At 39.5% G+C, this 13,398-nt stretch overlaps 1 protein-coding gene across 2 annotated transcripts in view; it reads right to left on the minus strand.

Annotated features, from left to right (window-relative positions):
- Positions 1-13,398, minus strand: part of nbeaa (neurobeachin a) — a gene marked incomplete at both ends in the record, with an annotated part of 84,142 nt that overhangs the window by 29,687 nt on the left and 41,057 nt on the right. For both annotated transcript variants that reach the window (XM_083910162.1, XM_083910161.1), the window contains 9 exons: positions 837-929; positions 1,887-1,984; positions 2,385-2,447; positions 2,583-2,662; positions 7,585-7,753; positions 9,772-9,924; positions 10,308-10,416; positions 10,556-10,689; positions 11,768-11,965. In XM_083910162.1, coding sequence (XP_083766288.1) covers positions 837-929; positions 1,887-1,984; positions 2,385-2,447; positions 2,583-2,662; positions 7,585-7,753; positions 9,772-9,924; positions 10,308-10,416; positions 10,556-10,689; positions 11,768-11,965 — 1,097 coding nt within the window. The remainder of the gene's footprint in view (positions 1-836; positions 930-1,886; positions 1,985-2,384; positions 2,448-2,582; positions 2,663-7,584; positions 7,754-9,771; positions 9,925-10,307; positions 10,417-10,555; positions 10,690-11,767; positions 11,966-13,398) is intronic.

Below are 13,398 nucleotides of genomic sequence, written 5' to 3' on the forward strand. Positions count from 1 at the left end.
CATATTGTATTGTAAAACAAAGGGAAACAATTGGAGTTTTTGTTGTTTACAGGTTATTATGCTTTTATTTTACTGGTCTGGCTCATTTAAGATCAAACTCTGCTCCTTTCAGTCTCATTCAATATTGACTGGTTATAAATTATTGACTAAAGATCTCTTGATGTACTACTTCAAAATAAAAGGTGTCTATTTAATTCAACATTGACACACAGACACAGTATAATCGAACAAAATCGAGTTGTTTTTGTGAAAAAAAACATAATTAAATGCCATTCGCTGGGAAAACCAGGACATTTTAATGCATTTGAATAAACACTTTGGAAATGACAGCTAAATTAAAAAAGGAGCCTTCACACATGTCTGAAAAAAAGCCAACATCAAGCCTAAGTAATGACTAATGGTGGTGTGGGGCTCAGGTGCAGCGCGGCAGCTTCCTCTCATGATGTGCAGTGAGAGACGTTCACGTCACATGGGATGAATAAATCCCCCAGCATTCATCGCTGCTCATCAAGGTCCCACCCCTCCTCCTCCCTCCCTGCCAGAGCATGCTGTCAGAATTATTATTCCGCTTGGATGTGATGATGAGGACATTATCTCCTCACACACACACACACACACACACACACACAAACAAACAGTCCTTCTAAAGCTCACTGGAGACGCCACTGCTGTCGTTCCCCGTTATTACTGCGCTGTGTTTTTCCCCCCTCACACCTAACTGTGTCGCCTCTCCATCTCCCAAACAGCGTTTGAGTTCAGATGGACGCAGCGCAAGGCTTTTAATGTTTGATCTTCCCTCATTTCATGAGACAGAAAGAGACAAAAGAGGTGCTCACTTGTGACCGAGATGCTTGAGGAAATAGCCGAGGACTTTGAGGGCTTGAACGCGGATGCTCTCGCTCTTTGACGCCAGGAGTTTGCAGATCACTCTGTGAAAAACATCATGAAACACGTCAGCGGAAAAAGGGAGATGCTACCACATCAGATTATTGTGAGGAGTAAACAGCATGGGAGGAGTAGTTACCATAGCTATCAAAAAGAGAGTCCTGTTGGGGGAATACCAAAATAATATAGGTAACACTTTAGATTAGGGAACTAATTAACTAGGTGCTTATTAACATATATAAGTCGCATACTAGCCCTTTATTAGTAATCATTAAGCACGTATTAACACCTTATTCTAACTTTATTACAACATGAATTTAGATTTTTCCTCCATAAGGTGTTAATACATGCTTAATATTTACTAATAAAGGGCTAGTATGCAACTTATATGCATGTAGCACCTCATTTAATTGTGAATATGTGTTCCCATAATATAATATAAAGGGTAAAAGGGTTCTAAAATAAAATGTGAACAAACAGGAATTGCAATTCAATCTTAAGTGAATTTGCTGCTTTTTACACATTAGCAACAACATACATCAGCATAAAATGAGGATATTGTGCATATACAGTGGAATTATAACCAAGGGCTTTTTTTTTTTTAATTAATTCAAGTTGTTGCTTGAGTAGTTTCAATTATAAGTAAAATCCTGTTAACCCTTTGAGGTACACACCAAGAAAAAGGATAGGAAGGAAAAATTATTTCTTTGCAATATATTTTTATATTTAAAAATCAATATATATATATTTTTTTTTTTAATTAGACCCTACAGTATTTCAGATACAGGCCTCTCCCAAACGATTGAGACGTCTGTTCATAATAAACATGGTTTGCATAAAGTGCATCATTCACAACAAGTCACATTAAGTGTTAGTGAGCTCAGCTTGATGCATTTTTCAATGAGCTATAGTGACTTAAAGTGTGGTCGACCAAATGGTTGAGTAGTACCTTAAAGGGTTAAATAAACAAGAGAAAGAAGTCTTGAGCGTCCAGAATTCACCTTATTCCATTTCTCTGATCAAACGCTGGGATCATGGACGCCGGGTGCTCGGACATAAGAGCCACCAGCAGCTGCAGCACGTCGTGTATGTTCTCGTCCTGGAGAGGCAAAAAAAAAAAGAAGGAGTTAAAGGTGTTCAGGTGAACAAAAGGAGGACGGATGAATAGAGAGTTAAGACGACAAAGAGAGAGATGTAGTGGTGGACATGAGAGGGGGGAGGTGGGGAGACTGCGGAGGAGAATGTGGCATTATAGAGCAAGAATAGATGTAATTGTTACAGGGGGAGTACATTCTGTTCACTCCATTGTTGCACCATTTTTCATGCTGTCACAGCAGCGACGCTGACTCACACTCTCGCTCGTTTAAGTGGACCATAACTCCAGCCCACAAATTAAAATGGCCATTTCGCCACCAGCTCCACTCAACCGCTCCCTCACTGTCTCTCTCTCCGTGTCTGTCGCTGCTTTGCTCAGACTCAGACTCGGCTAGAATATTCACCTCGTGCATGGTCAGTAGGTAGTTGAGAATGCTCTGCAGCTCGTCCTCCTTCACGCCTCGGTCCTACAACAAATGACATCACATTAACCTTAGATGCCTTCAGTGAAGCTACGGGAATAAGCTATAACACGATTCTCCACACAATTATTTTAGATAAAACTGTAAAGGCTGTAAATAATCGGTTTCTTCCGCTTCTACCTTCAGGATGAGTTGTTTGAGGAAGAGCAGCATGAAGGCTCTGAGCGAGATGATCTCCTTCTGAGACGGCCGTGGTCCGTCTGAACAAAACACAAAGCAAAAACAAAAGAATCATTAATCCATTTTTCACACTAGATACTGATCAGACTGATGAATCAGTAGGGAGTCACACCACTGTGGTTTACTGAGATCAGGCGTTATTAGGCTTCATGAAGAGAACAGAAACACATAAGACACACTTTAATAAGAAGAATACAGTGAAGTGGAATGAGAGTGGTCGTCAATTTATTTGGGCAATTTGATCAGCCAGACATTACGAGTTGATTTTCAGGCTACATCGCTATTTTGATTATAATATAATCTGAGTTTAGCACTCCTTTCTACATGGAGTTTGCATGTTCTAAATGGTAAATGGTCTGTATTTATATAGACTTTTCTCGTCTTGATGACCATTAACACCATTCACTCATCTTTCATACCCATTCTCACGTTGCCCGGCACAGCCGTCACGAGCAATGTGGGGTTAAGTGCCCAAAGCCCAAAGTTGAAAGACCACTCGTTCTACCTCCCACAGTCCAAAAACATGCAGATTTGGAGATTTTTTTGACACTCTAAGTTGACCGTGATGATAATAGATGGTTGTCTGTCTCTATATTTGACCCTGTGATGCACAACACCTTTTGCCCTACTGTATGTCAGCTGGGATTGGCACCAGCAACCCTCATGCGGAGGATAAAGCGTGAGAAGATGAATGAATAAATGCATAATCTGAGTTTGAGTTTGATTATTTAAATACAGCTTGTAATTTCAAGCCTCTTAACTGTTAAATAGTGAATATTATTCACCACTTTGGACACTGCACAGCCCAAACAACTAAACACAGATAATTAAATAAATATCAGGTTGCAGGCCTTATTCATAATGCAAAATTATCCATACTCGAGATATGTTGTTTCTACTGGCACTGAATACGCGGTGCACGACAGAGAAATAATCGAGCTCGCCTCTTTCTTAAAGGTTCCGACATCTTGTGCCATTCTTGTTGTGTGCCCGTAAAATGCCACCGTCCTCCGTTACCTTTTCATGTTCACATTCATGTTCTCTCTCCTTCACTATTACCTTTGTTTTCTTATCCCTGACATTCTGCAGAAAAACTCTGAGGCTCCACACAAACAAACAAACACCTCTACCTCTGCAGAGTCGCGGCAAAGAGGCAAAAAGGTAAAGACAGCAGCACCTTAGTTTGAAAATGTTCCCTAAAAAACTGACAGCTCGAACATTTCCAGGGCACTTTTATTCAAATAATGTTGTTTTATTCATTTGTGCGAGCTGATGAGTTTCCCAGAGGCCACTGGGAGCCATTAAAGTTGACTTTGTCCTCGCCGATTCTCCTTCCTCTGCTGCTCCTTCTACAGATGTCATTAACAAACAAACGCTCGACTCTCATCAGCGTCCTAAGTGCCCAACAGAGGTTTGTCAGATTTATACGGTCGACGATAAACGTTTATGATGTTGGGCTTGTGTGCGTTTGCTGTGTCAGGGCGTCTGAAATCGGCCTCATTTTATACACAAGCTTTAAGAAGTGAGCGGTGTTTCATTGGTGGCCAAATAAAATGCACCTTGATATCTGACCCAGAGCAGCTGAGAGACACAGAAAAAAGTTGGAGTTTTTGGAAACTTCAGGCTCCGCTGGCACCGAGTCGAGCGAGCGCCGACATGTTTCGGCCGCCTCGCCGTCTTCCAAACGTGACGCACCGAGCACACAATTCATCATCGTATCTGTCACAGCGATACACGTTGGTGTGGACGCGGCGGCGACAGTCGCCATCCATCACGGTTACGCGGCGGTGTCAAACGAGTGCACACGTGCACCAGGTGAACAATTTCCTGTGAGGAGTTGTTTGTGAAGAGAGGGTTTTTGATAAGGCTTATAATCATCTAAATTGCCTCCCAGGGGTCAGCTGCAGTTATTATGGTTTCCTCCTTGGAATTCATTTACTTCTCCATGTGATCTTTATGTACCTGCTAACCTGGATCAGTGCATTAAGATACTGCAAAAAACACATTTTCTTTGATGAACTTTTGTTTTGTGCGAGTCTGACCTGACCTCTGTGGTGCAGGTAAGGCTAATACGCATCAATCTACATATTGTTAACTATTTTCATCATAGATTATTGAGTTTTAATAATAAAAACAGGCTTTGTGATTTTACAGCTTCTTAAATGTGAATATTCCCTGGTTTATTTGCTCCATTTAACCAAAAAATAATCGTTAAAACTGAAAAAATGTGGAACAAAAAAAAACTATTGTCACCAAGGTGAGCTCAAGAAAACCTTTTGAGAAAAAGATTAATAAATAAGTAAATAAATAAATAAAATCCTGACGACATAAATGCTTTCTTCATTTTGAATCATAATTTAGCCGAGTTCAAACGCAGTGTACAAAAGACCTCAAGTGTTTCCCTGGAAGCAGTTTTCTGCCGACATCAAATGGAATTATTTGTAAAAAATATGGAGGACAAAGAGAATATAAATTATTTCTTATTCTAACCAGTTTTTGTAGGATAAAAATACACTGGTACAAACAAATAAGAAAACCTTATTACTTCAAACTGAGACCCAGTTGAATTCTTTTTTATCTTATATGTATATTATTTTTTATAATATATATATTTAAGGCACAGCATTCACAGTTAATACCATCAAACACAAAGAAAGCCCGGCAGCCTCTTGATTAGAAATCCCCCCCCCCCCCCAAAATGACTCTCTTGGAACTGCCAATCCAAACCGTCTGTTGTCATGGCAACGTGGTATAAAGTGTAATCAGCAGGGGGAAGAGCTTTATTAAAGCGAAAGGCATTTTCTGACCTTTCTGAAACTCTGATGTGTGGAAACAAGGGCTGTGTTAACACCGTCCTCTGCTCCGTCTTTCATTCCAAAGATGATTCTTCACTTAATTGCAATGTTTTTCCTTCCAACGCGCGGGTAGTGTTTTCTTTTGACCGCATTCTCAGTCATCACGGACTTTGAAATCACAGATTTCGAATCAAAAACGTTAAAGATTGACTTATTTAGTCACTCGGAACACCTAAATGAGTCAAATAAATATCGTTATTATGAGTTATTTACAGGAGAAAACACAGAATCTGCTCAGGAGTGGTCACTGCTCTTCCTTGATTATGAACACCTTCTCTTATACCTGACTGTACCCGAGGGCTTTCTGCTAATTTGCAAACACATTCAGAGCCGATAACTCATTGATTATTGATTTAGGGTCTGATTTAGGTCGGTTTTATGCTTTAACCTAACTGAAATTGATTTGAGGCTTAATCTCTTTAAGAACTGTAGATAGAACTACTCAATTTGGATGGATTGATGCTTTAAAACAGGTGAAAAACAGAGGAAGCAACATGTTTTAAAGTTGTCGAATTTCAAGAACGGCTGATGACAGAGATTTCGGGTTTGTGAGCGTCACAAGGCTTCCAGGAGCTCCCACATTTAAATTTGTGAAAAACGGGTGTGAATTGAGAGAGAAATTACAGTTTTAATATCATCCTCGTCTTCATTTCTTTAAAAAAAAAACCTCCAAAGCAGAGTTTTAACATTGGGTCAATGGGAGATTTGACCAGAACTCTCTACGCTTGTAGATTTTAATAAAAACTGTGTCATATGAGAATGAAAACAACACACAGGGTTAGACAACAACCATAGCAAGGTTTTTATGTAAAAATTGTCTGTGTAGGTTGGAAATTGTGGAAAGGAGAAGAGTTTGTTTAGAGGTTTTTGTAATTATTTTTCCTGGGCTTCACTCATTAAAAAAAATCTGAAAATGTCCAAAAAAAAGCAAAACACGTAAACTGTGATTGTTTAAAAACCATAATAGATATCAAAACTATGACTGAGGTGAGAAAAGTCCCAAGTCTTGTGACCCGTTTAAAGTTTTAACCACATCTTTACGTTACAGTATGACGACACTGTGAGGCTCCAAAGTGAGCTTCGTTGTGATCATTTTTTCGACTGTTTCCCATTCATGTGTATGTGAACATTTTTCGCAGCTCTTTGTGAATTTTGTCGCCATGGTTATTCAAGAACTGAGAACCATGTGTATTACTTAGCAGGCACACAATAAAGGTTTGAAAAGGTAATAATTATTGCGTAGAGTTGGAAATATTATATTTATACACTGACTTAAAAACATTTCTGGTCTTTGTCTCGATTTCAGCGACGATCCTCTTGCGTTTGACCTCCTCGATGTGAATACATCACATACACAAAGCCAAGAAACATTCACAAGCAAAAATGCTAAACTCATATGCATTAATAATAGAAGCCTTTCTTTAGGTAACATCTTTGCTTTAGTAAAGGTCAGTCACGCCTGTAAATTACACTAATGGAAGGACAACGGCGACTTTTCAAAGAGCTGCTGATTTAATGAAAGTCGATGGCAAGTCACTTCAAATTTATTTCATTTTATATGCACGATGTCTTGTGCAATGTCTCACAATGGCGGACAAATAATTTAATGTGTATTAAAATGTAAATATGATATATTATTGGGCTAAAGAAATGTTCTACTTGTGTTATATATAAGACTTAAAAATGAGGAATAATCGCACATGCATCAGAGGAACTCTCACTGAAACTGCTTCCTTCAGTTGTGCACACAACAAAAAAGGACAAGAAATAATGATGTCATTAAAGTAAAAGCCTCGCTTATTTTCTCACCTCCAGTCGTCTGCAATGTCGGTTTTAGTCAGCGCGTTAGAGACGGACAACAACAACCACAACAACACTTTTGTGTCGGTGATAAAATGCAGAGCTAAAATCTCTCAATGATGATGCTGTTGAAAAACGCTGAGTCACAAGGCGTAAAAAAGTGTGCAGAAGAAGTGACGGACAGAACAAAGAAGGAACAAGAAAGAGGAGAGAGATTGTTGATTTTATGCATTTTAACATGACAGTGGGGTGGGGGGAATGTCTTCATTGTGTGTGTGCAAACTCACCAAGACCTTTGGGGGAGATTCCACTGCACTCCAGCGGGTTGATGGCCCAGTAGTAATACTTGAGCGTGTGCATCAGCTGCAGGACGGTGCCGACGCGGCGGATGGTGGTGTAGATGGTGGCGGTGCCGATGAACTCCGACGACAGGTACGTGTAGAGGGACAGCTGCACCTGTGTTATTAAGGCATAATATTCATTGATACGATACTGTAGTAGTGTGGAAAGAACATTACTACAGTAAAATATTCTATAAACCCTATGCTACATAGAGTTTGTCCTAAATTGCAACCTTCGCTCATTGCAAATGGGATTTTGATCTCGAACATTTCCAAAGTCGACAAATTGTCAGACGTTTACTGCGGAGAGAAACAAATAATCTGTTCGTGTTCACGCCGTTCAAACAAAAATCCAGCTTCATTGTGAAAATGTAGCCACAGGGGGAATGAAAAGAAAGAAAGAAACCACCATTTTCTTTTGCTTTTTTTGTGTGTTATTTTTGATGTTTCATCGCCTGGAGGCGTCAGAAGCATGTGAGGAGCTCTGTGCACAGTGCTGACATTTAAGGAGAGTGCACTCCCGATTGCTCATTTTCTTCTTTCTCCTGTTTTTTCTCTGCTGCTTTGTGTTTTTCTCTCTCTACCTCTTGAAGCGGTCCTCCTCTCCGTCGCCTGTGCACAGAATCCAATGTGCAGCACAAACCTCTGAGCTCATTACAGTGACCATGACACCGAGGACCTGACATAATGAGGTAGCTCTGTTTAAGCGGGTGAAATTAGCAGAGTGCTGCAGCCCCGACCACAACAACACACACAACACCACGGCTCATGGAGAAGGAAGAACACACTCAGCGGGATTAAATCACCTTCATTACATTGCATTTCATGCGTTGAGCGTGTGTTGTTTATTTGCACATGAGATCTGCAACACGTTCAGACAGAAGAAAACCAGAGCTTCATTTATTTTATTTTTTTTAAGAGAGAAAAGATGTTGTGAGAGATGAGTTTCCATTAACTACGGAGCAAGGTTATTCTAGCGAATAATAGCGGTAATGATAACACCATGAGAGGAGAAACATAATAAAGCTCAGTGGAACGCGGAGATGTACAAGAAAATTCCAGAGAAGCTTGCAGATTTTTGATTCCATTGCTATTCAGGACATTAACTGACCTCTTCGATGCTATTTATTCATTATTACACTGTGTAATTGTTGTAATGTTAACTGCCAAAAACATTTAATGTCCTCTTATGCAAAAAAGACAGTAGTTAAGACACTTGAACTGCTTCATGTCACGGTTAACTGAGGTTTCTTTTCCATTCAGAGTCCACATGTCCATGTGTCAGGTCAAATTAAAGGGAAACCACTGATGTTGCTAAGTGACAGGTCATAAAAGAAGCGTAAAAATCTCTGCTTTTGTTATTTAAGTGCATCTTTTTCACTACTGTCTTTTGCTTATATTTATAAATTATATTGTGTTTTTTTTATGTGAAGCCAAAGACAAGTGGACAACCTAACCCAAATCATGTTGGATTCTGACATTCGTGCCTTTTCGTCTCATTGTGAAAATGAAGGAGGCAAAAAGATGATTTACCCTGCAGGAAAATCTAAAAAAAACAAAAAACTGCACTACATCTCATCACATCCTGTCTATGTGCTCCATCCTCTCCATGGATGATGTGATTCTCCACATGCACACTGCAGTTGTTATTGTTGTTATTGAAAAGGGCAATTCAAACCTATCACCATCTCCTTTTTTGGACAGTCACACACACACACACACACACACACACACACACACACACACACACACACACACACACACACACACACACACACGTAAAGAATATTAGGGCCACATAAAAATAATTATGACTTTAAACAGCATGAATTCTGAGATTCTGACTTTAATCTCAGAATTCATGCTGTTTTAAATCAAAATTCTGAGAAAAAGTCAGAATTCTGAAAAAAAAAAGTCAGACTTTAATCTTAGAATTCTGACTTTTCTTTTTTCGGGTCACGTAAAAAAAGTCAGAATTCAGACTTTTTTCTCAGAAATCTCAGAATTCATGCTGTTTTCTTTTTTCTTTCTTTCACTTGACTTTAACACACACACACACACACACACACACACACACACACACACACACACACACACACACACACACACACACACACACACATATAAACAGACCTTGGCAGGGGTGTGTATCCAGATGGCGGCGTTAAAGAGGACATGGTCGCAGAGCTGTTTGAGGAGTGGCGCTCCGTGAGGTAAACCGTCCAGATACTTGGCGAAGGACAGGAACTGCTCGAGCACGGCCCTCGTGATGTGAACCCGCGACGACTGCGATAAAGAAGAGGAATATCAGAGGTGAATAAACAGTCATAACTTAACGTAACGGACAAGCACAGACACATGAAATAACCAGCAATCACTGTGACAATGTGACAAAATGCCAAACGTGTCAGTGATTGAATAATAAAGCGATAAAAGTGGTGGAATAAATTTACAGAACGTGACACAAATTCATTCAATCACTGTCATTTTCTTCCCACATCTATTTATAAATGTTTGAATGGGAACCAGTATCAGTCCAAAATCACAGATCCTGTAAAATCACAGCTTCATACATTCATAAACGGTATAAAATGACTCGTATCGGATTAATATCGGTATCTGTAGATACTCGAGTTTGTGATATCGGCCCATCAGTAAAAAAAACCCACCTTCTCAAGCAGGTACCCAATCACCAGGAAGCCTTTTCCTCCCAGCATTTGCTCCTGCATGGCCACTGAGCTCTTCAACAGCTCCATGAGGAACGCCAGCAGAGTGGCACTGCAACACAACACAATCACCATTTCACCACCATTTATTTCTAATATTCCTGATTCTAAAGCTGCATTAAGATCCTGGTCTGCTTTGATCAGTTGGTCGTATGTGTGTTCATATATATATATATATATATAACACTGACCAGACTGTGGTGTCCACGCTGCTGTCGTTGAGCTGTTTGTAATCCAGCTGAGCAAAGAGAGGAAACAGCACCTGGATGCCTCCTATAGAGTGGATGGCACTGTGGATCGAGTGGGTAACTATTGCCTTCACATCCTGTGGGAACAGGGAGGAACATGTTAGGGATGACACGGAAACAACCCAGAAATAAAAGTACCTCAGTAGTGATGATGCATTTGTGATTGTTACTCTCATGTAAGTTTCGGACCTGACAGTATACTCTGAATAAAATGTTTTGCATGAGTCAATTAAAACGACTGTGCTGTTGTAAATGAATGTCTTTTCATAACATCCACACTTTCATCTTTTCTCAGTAATTGAAAGATTCTCCTCATCACCGTAATGCTGTAAAATTCATTTATGAGATTTCTAAGAGGGGGAAAGTATAATTTTAAAGTTATTTTATTGTCAAACGCTCAATTTTCTAAATCAGAATTCTGACTTTAATCTCAGAATTCATGCAGTTTAAAGTCATAATTATGAGATTGAAGTCATAATTGTGAGAAAAAAGTCAGACTTTATATCAGAATTCTGACTTTTTCGGGCCACATGTAAAAAAAGAACAAAAACAAAAAACCCAACATGAATTCTGAGATTAATGTAAAAATTATGACTTTTTTCTCAGTATTCTGTCTTTAACGTCCTTCATTATTTTTTTTTTGTTTACATTATTTACATGTGGCTCTAATACTCATAATTAAATCTTAATTTTCAACTGCTGTCACTCTTGAATGACCCGATCTGACTGAAAAGCATGTCAGTATAATACAACAGGACTCATTTGCTGCCCTTTGCTGGTGCTTTTTTTTTGGCACTCTTCCTGAGTCGAGGTGCACAAAAGGAGACAAAAAAAAAGACCACCCTAAGCAAAACAGAGAGTCAACTTAACAACTCACTGTAAAGCCATATTTTCTTAGTTTAAAGAGCCTTTCACTAAATGTCAAAAGAGCCTGAATGCCATGTCACTGGGATTTATTTGAGAGAGTGAAAGAGCAACTGGTGTCCATGTTCCTTACATCTACTGTATATTTATACATCCCATAATAAGCTGTGACAGACTGGAGCGTTTTCACTTTTACTGCAATCGTTAACAAATCAGATCGGCATCAGCGTCGGTGAGTCAGAGGTAATGATGAACAGCCACTCAGAATGCGGAGGATCCAGTGACACTGACCTGCAGCATGAGCGCATGTGGCGAGTGGACAAAGATGGACGGGTTTTCCCTGGGCGACGACTCCAGGCACAGCTGTGCATCTGTCGCCTTGGCGTTGTAGGTGAAGGAGATGGAGCTGGCCAGCTTTCCATCGTACAGCACCTGCTTGTGATGCTCAGCCAGGTGGATGTCGCTCTCTGACTTAAACTTGAAAGTGCTCTGTAAGGGAGGGAAAAAAAACAACAACAAAAAAAAATGACAACAGACTCATCCAAAAGTAGCGGAAGAGAGCGAGCACGGGTAAACATAACACCCAAAATGGTGAGTGCTTAATTGCAGCATGTGTCCTGTGTAAACAACACAGCATTGTCTTAATGAACACAGCGCTAATTCAATTACGCCAGAATAAAAGATGGAGAGAGAAAGAGGGAGGGAGCAGATGTGTGGGAGAGAAACACTCAGAGTCTCAAATTTATCTTCTCTTTCTGTCACCGGCCAACAACAACAACAACAAAAAACAAAGTACTTCAGACACAAACTGACGCATCAGTGAAATGAAATGTCTTGCGTTACACCTTCTCCTGGAGCTGCTAATTATTGATGTGATATTAAATCAAAAAAAGGCTGAATTACAGACATTGACTGTAATCATCATTTTCAATCTTGAACCTGCACTGCGTCACTTTCAGGCTCTTGTTGATTTATAATGTGCTTATTTTTTCCTCTGTTCGTCTTGAACTGTGTTGATGTGTAGCATTATTTATATGCTGGGTCCTTCATCTGTCAAGCAAAACTACCAGACCTGACTGAGGGATTGTTTGTGTGGATAGAGTGTCTTGTATCCATCTGATGAAACATATTTTTTCATTTTCATCAACTATATAAAGACACCTGAGCAAAAAGTACTGATTCTGTGATTTTTTTCTGTGATTTTTGCTCAATTATACTACTTTATATCACTACTGAAAATGTGATATGAAATGAACTTTGACTCGACAACATATAAGATGAAAAAAAAACCAGCTAATTTATTTAACCTATAATCACACATGCCCCAGGATGTCCATATAAGGAGTTGTGTGTTATTACTATTCAATGTACTAACACCAATTTTTAGATAAAAGTCCCATATTTGCACTTTTTAATCATACAAATGTGTTTTTTGTTTTTAAAAGGAGCACCCCTGGTGGCTATTCAGTATATTTTCACTTCCAGGTTGGCCTCATCTGGCAAACCAGTTTGACTACATTAAATTCTGAACCAATTAAATCCATGCTTTGTACGTCTCTTTGTGTCTTTTTGCATAACATGTCTTGCGTGTACAATATATAATATATAAAGTATATATAAAGTGAAGTACGGGTTAGGGTTAATGTAATATTCAGTATTCTAACTCACACAGCTGGGATAAGAGACTGTAAGGCTCAAAATCGTCTTGGTTGTCTTTATTAAAAAATGATAAGTAAAAAATAAATTGAGGCCATATAACAAGTTGCTCTCTGCGTGCATGTGCAGCTACGTCTAAATTTGTCCGTCCGCGGAGCCGTAATTATATCCTGCAGCGATGCTGACGTGCACAAACAGCCCAGAAAATGAACGGCCAAGCATGCTGCTCTGCTACTATTTGCACTTTCTTCCGGCAAGGTGTGCCC

This window comes from Microchirus variegatus (assembly GCF_963457635.1).
Source record: "Microchirus variegatus genome assembly, chromosome: 2".
NCBI classification, from domain to species: domain Eukaryota; kingdom Metazoa; phylum Chordata; class Actinopteri; order Pleuronectiformes; family Soleidae; genus Microchirus; species Microchirus variegatus.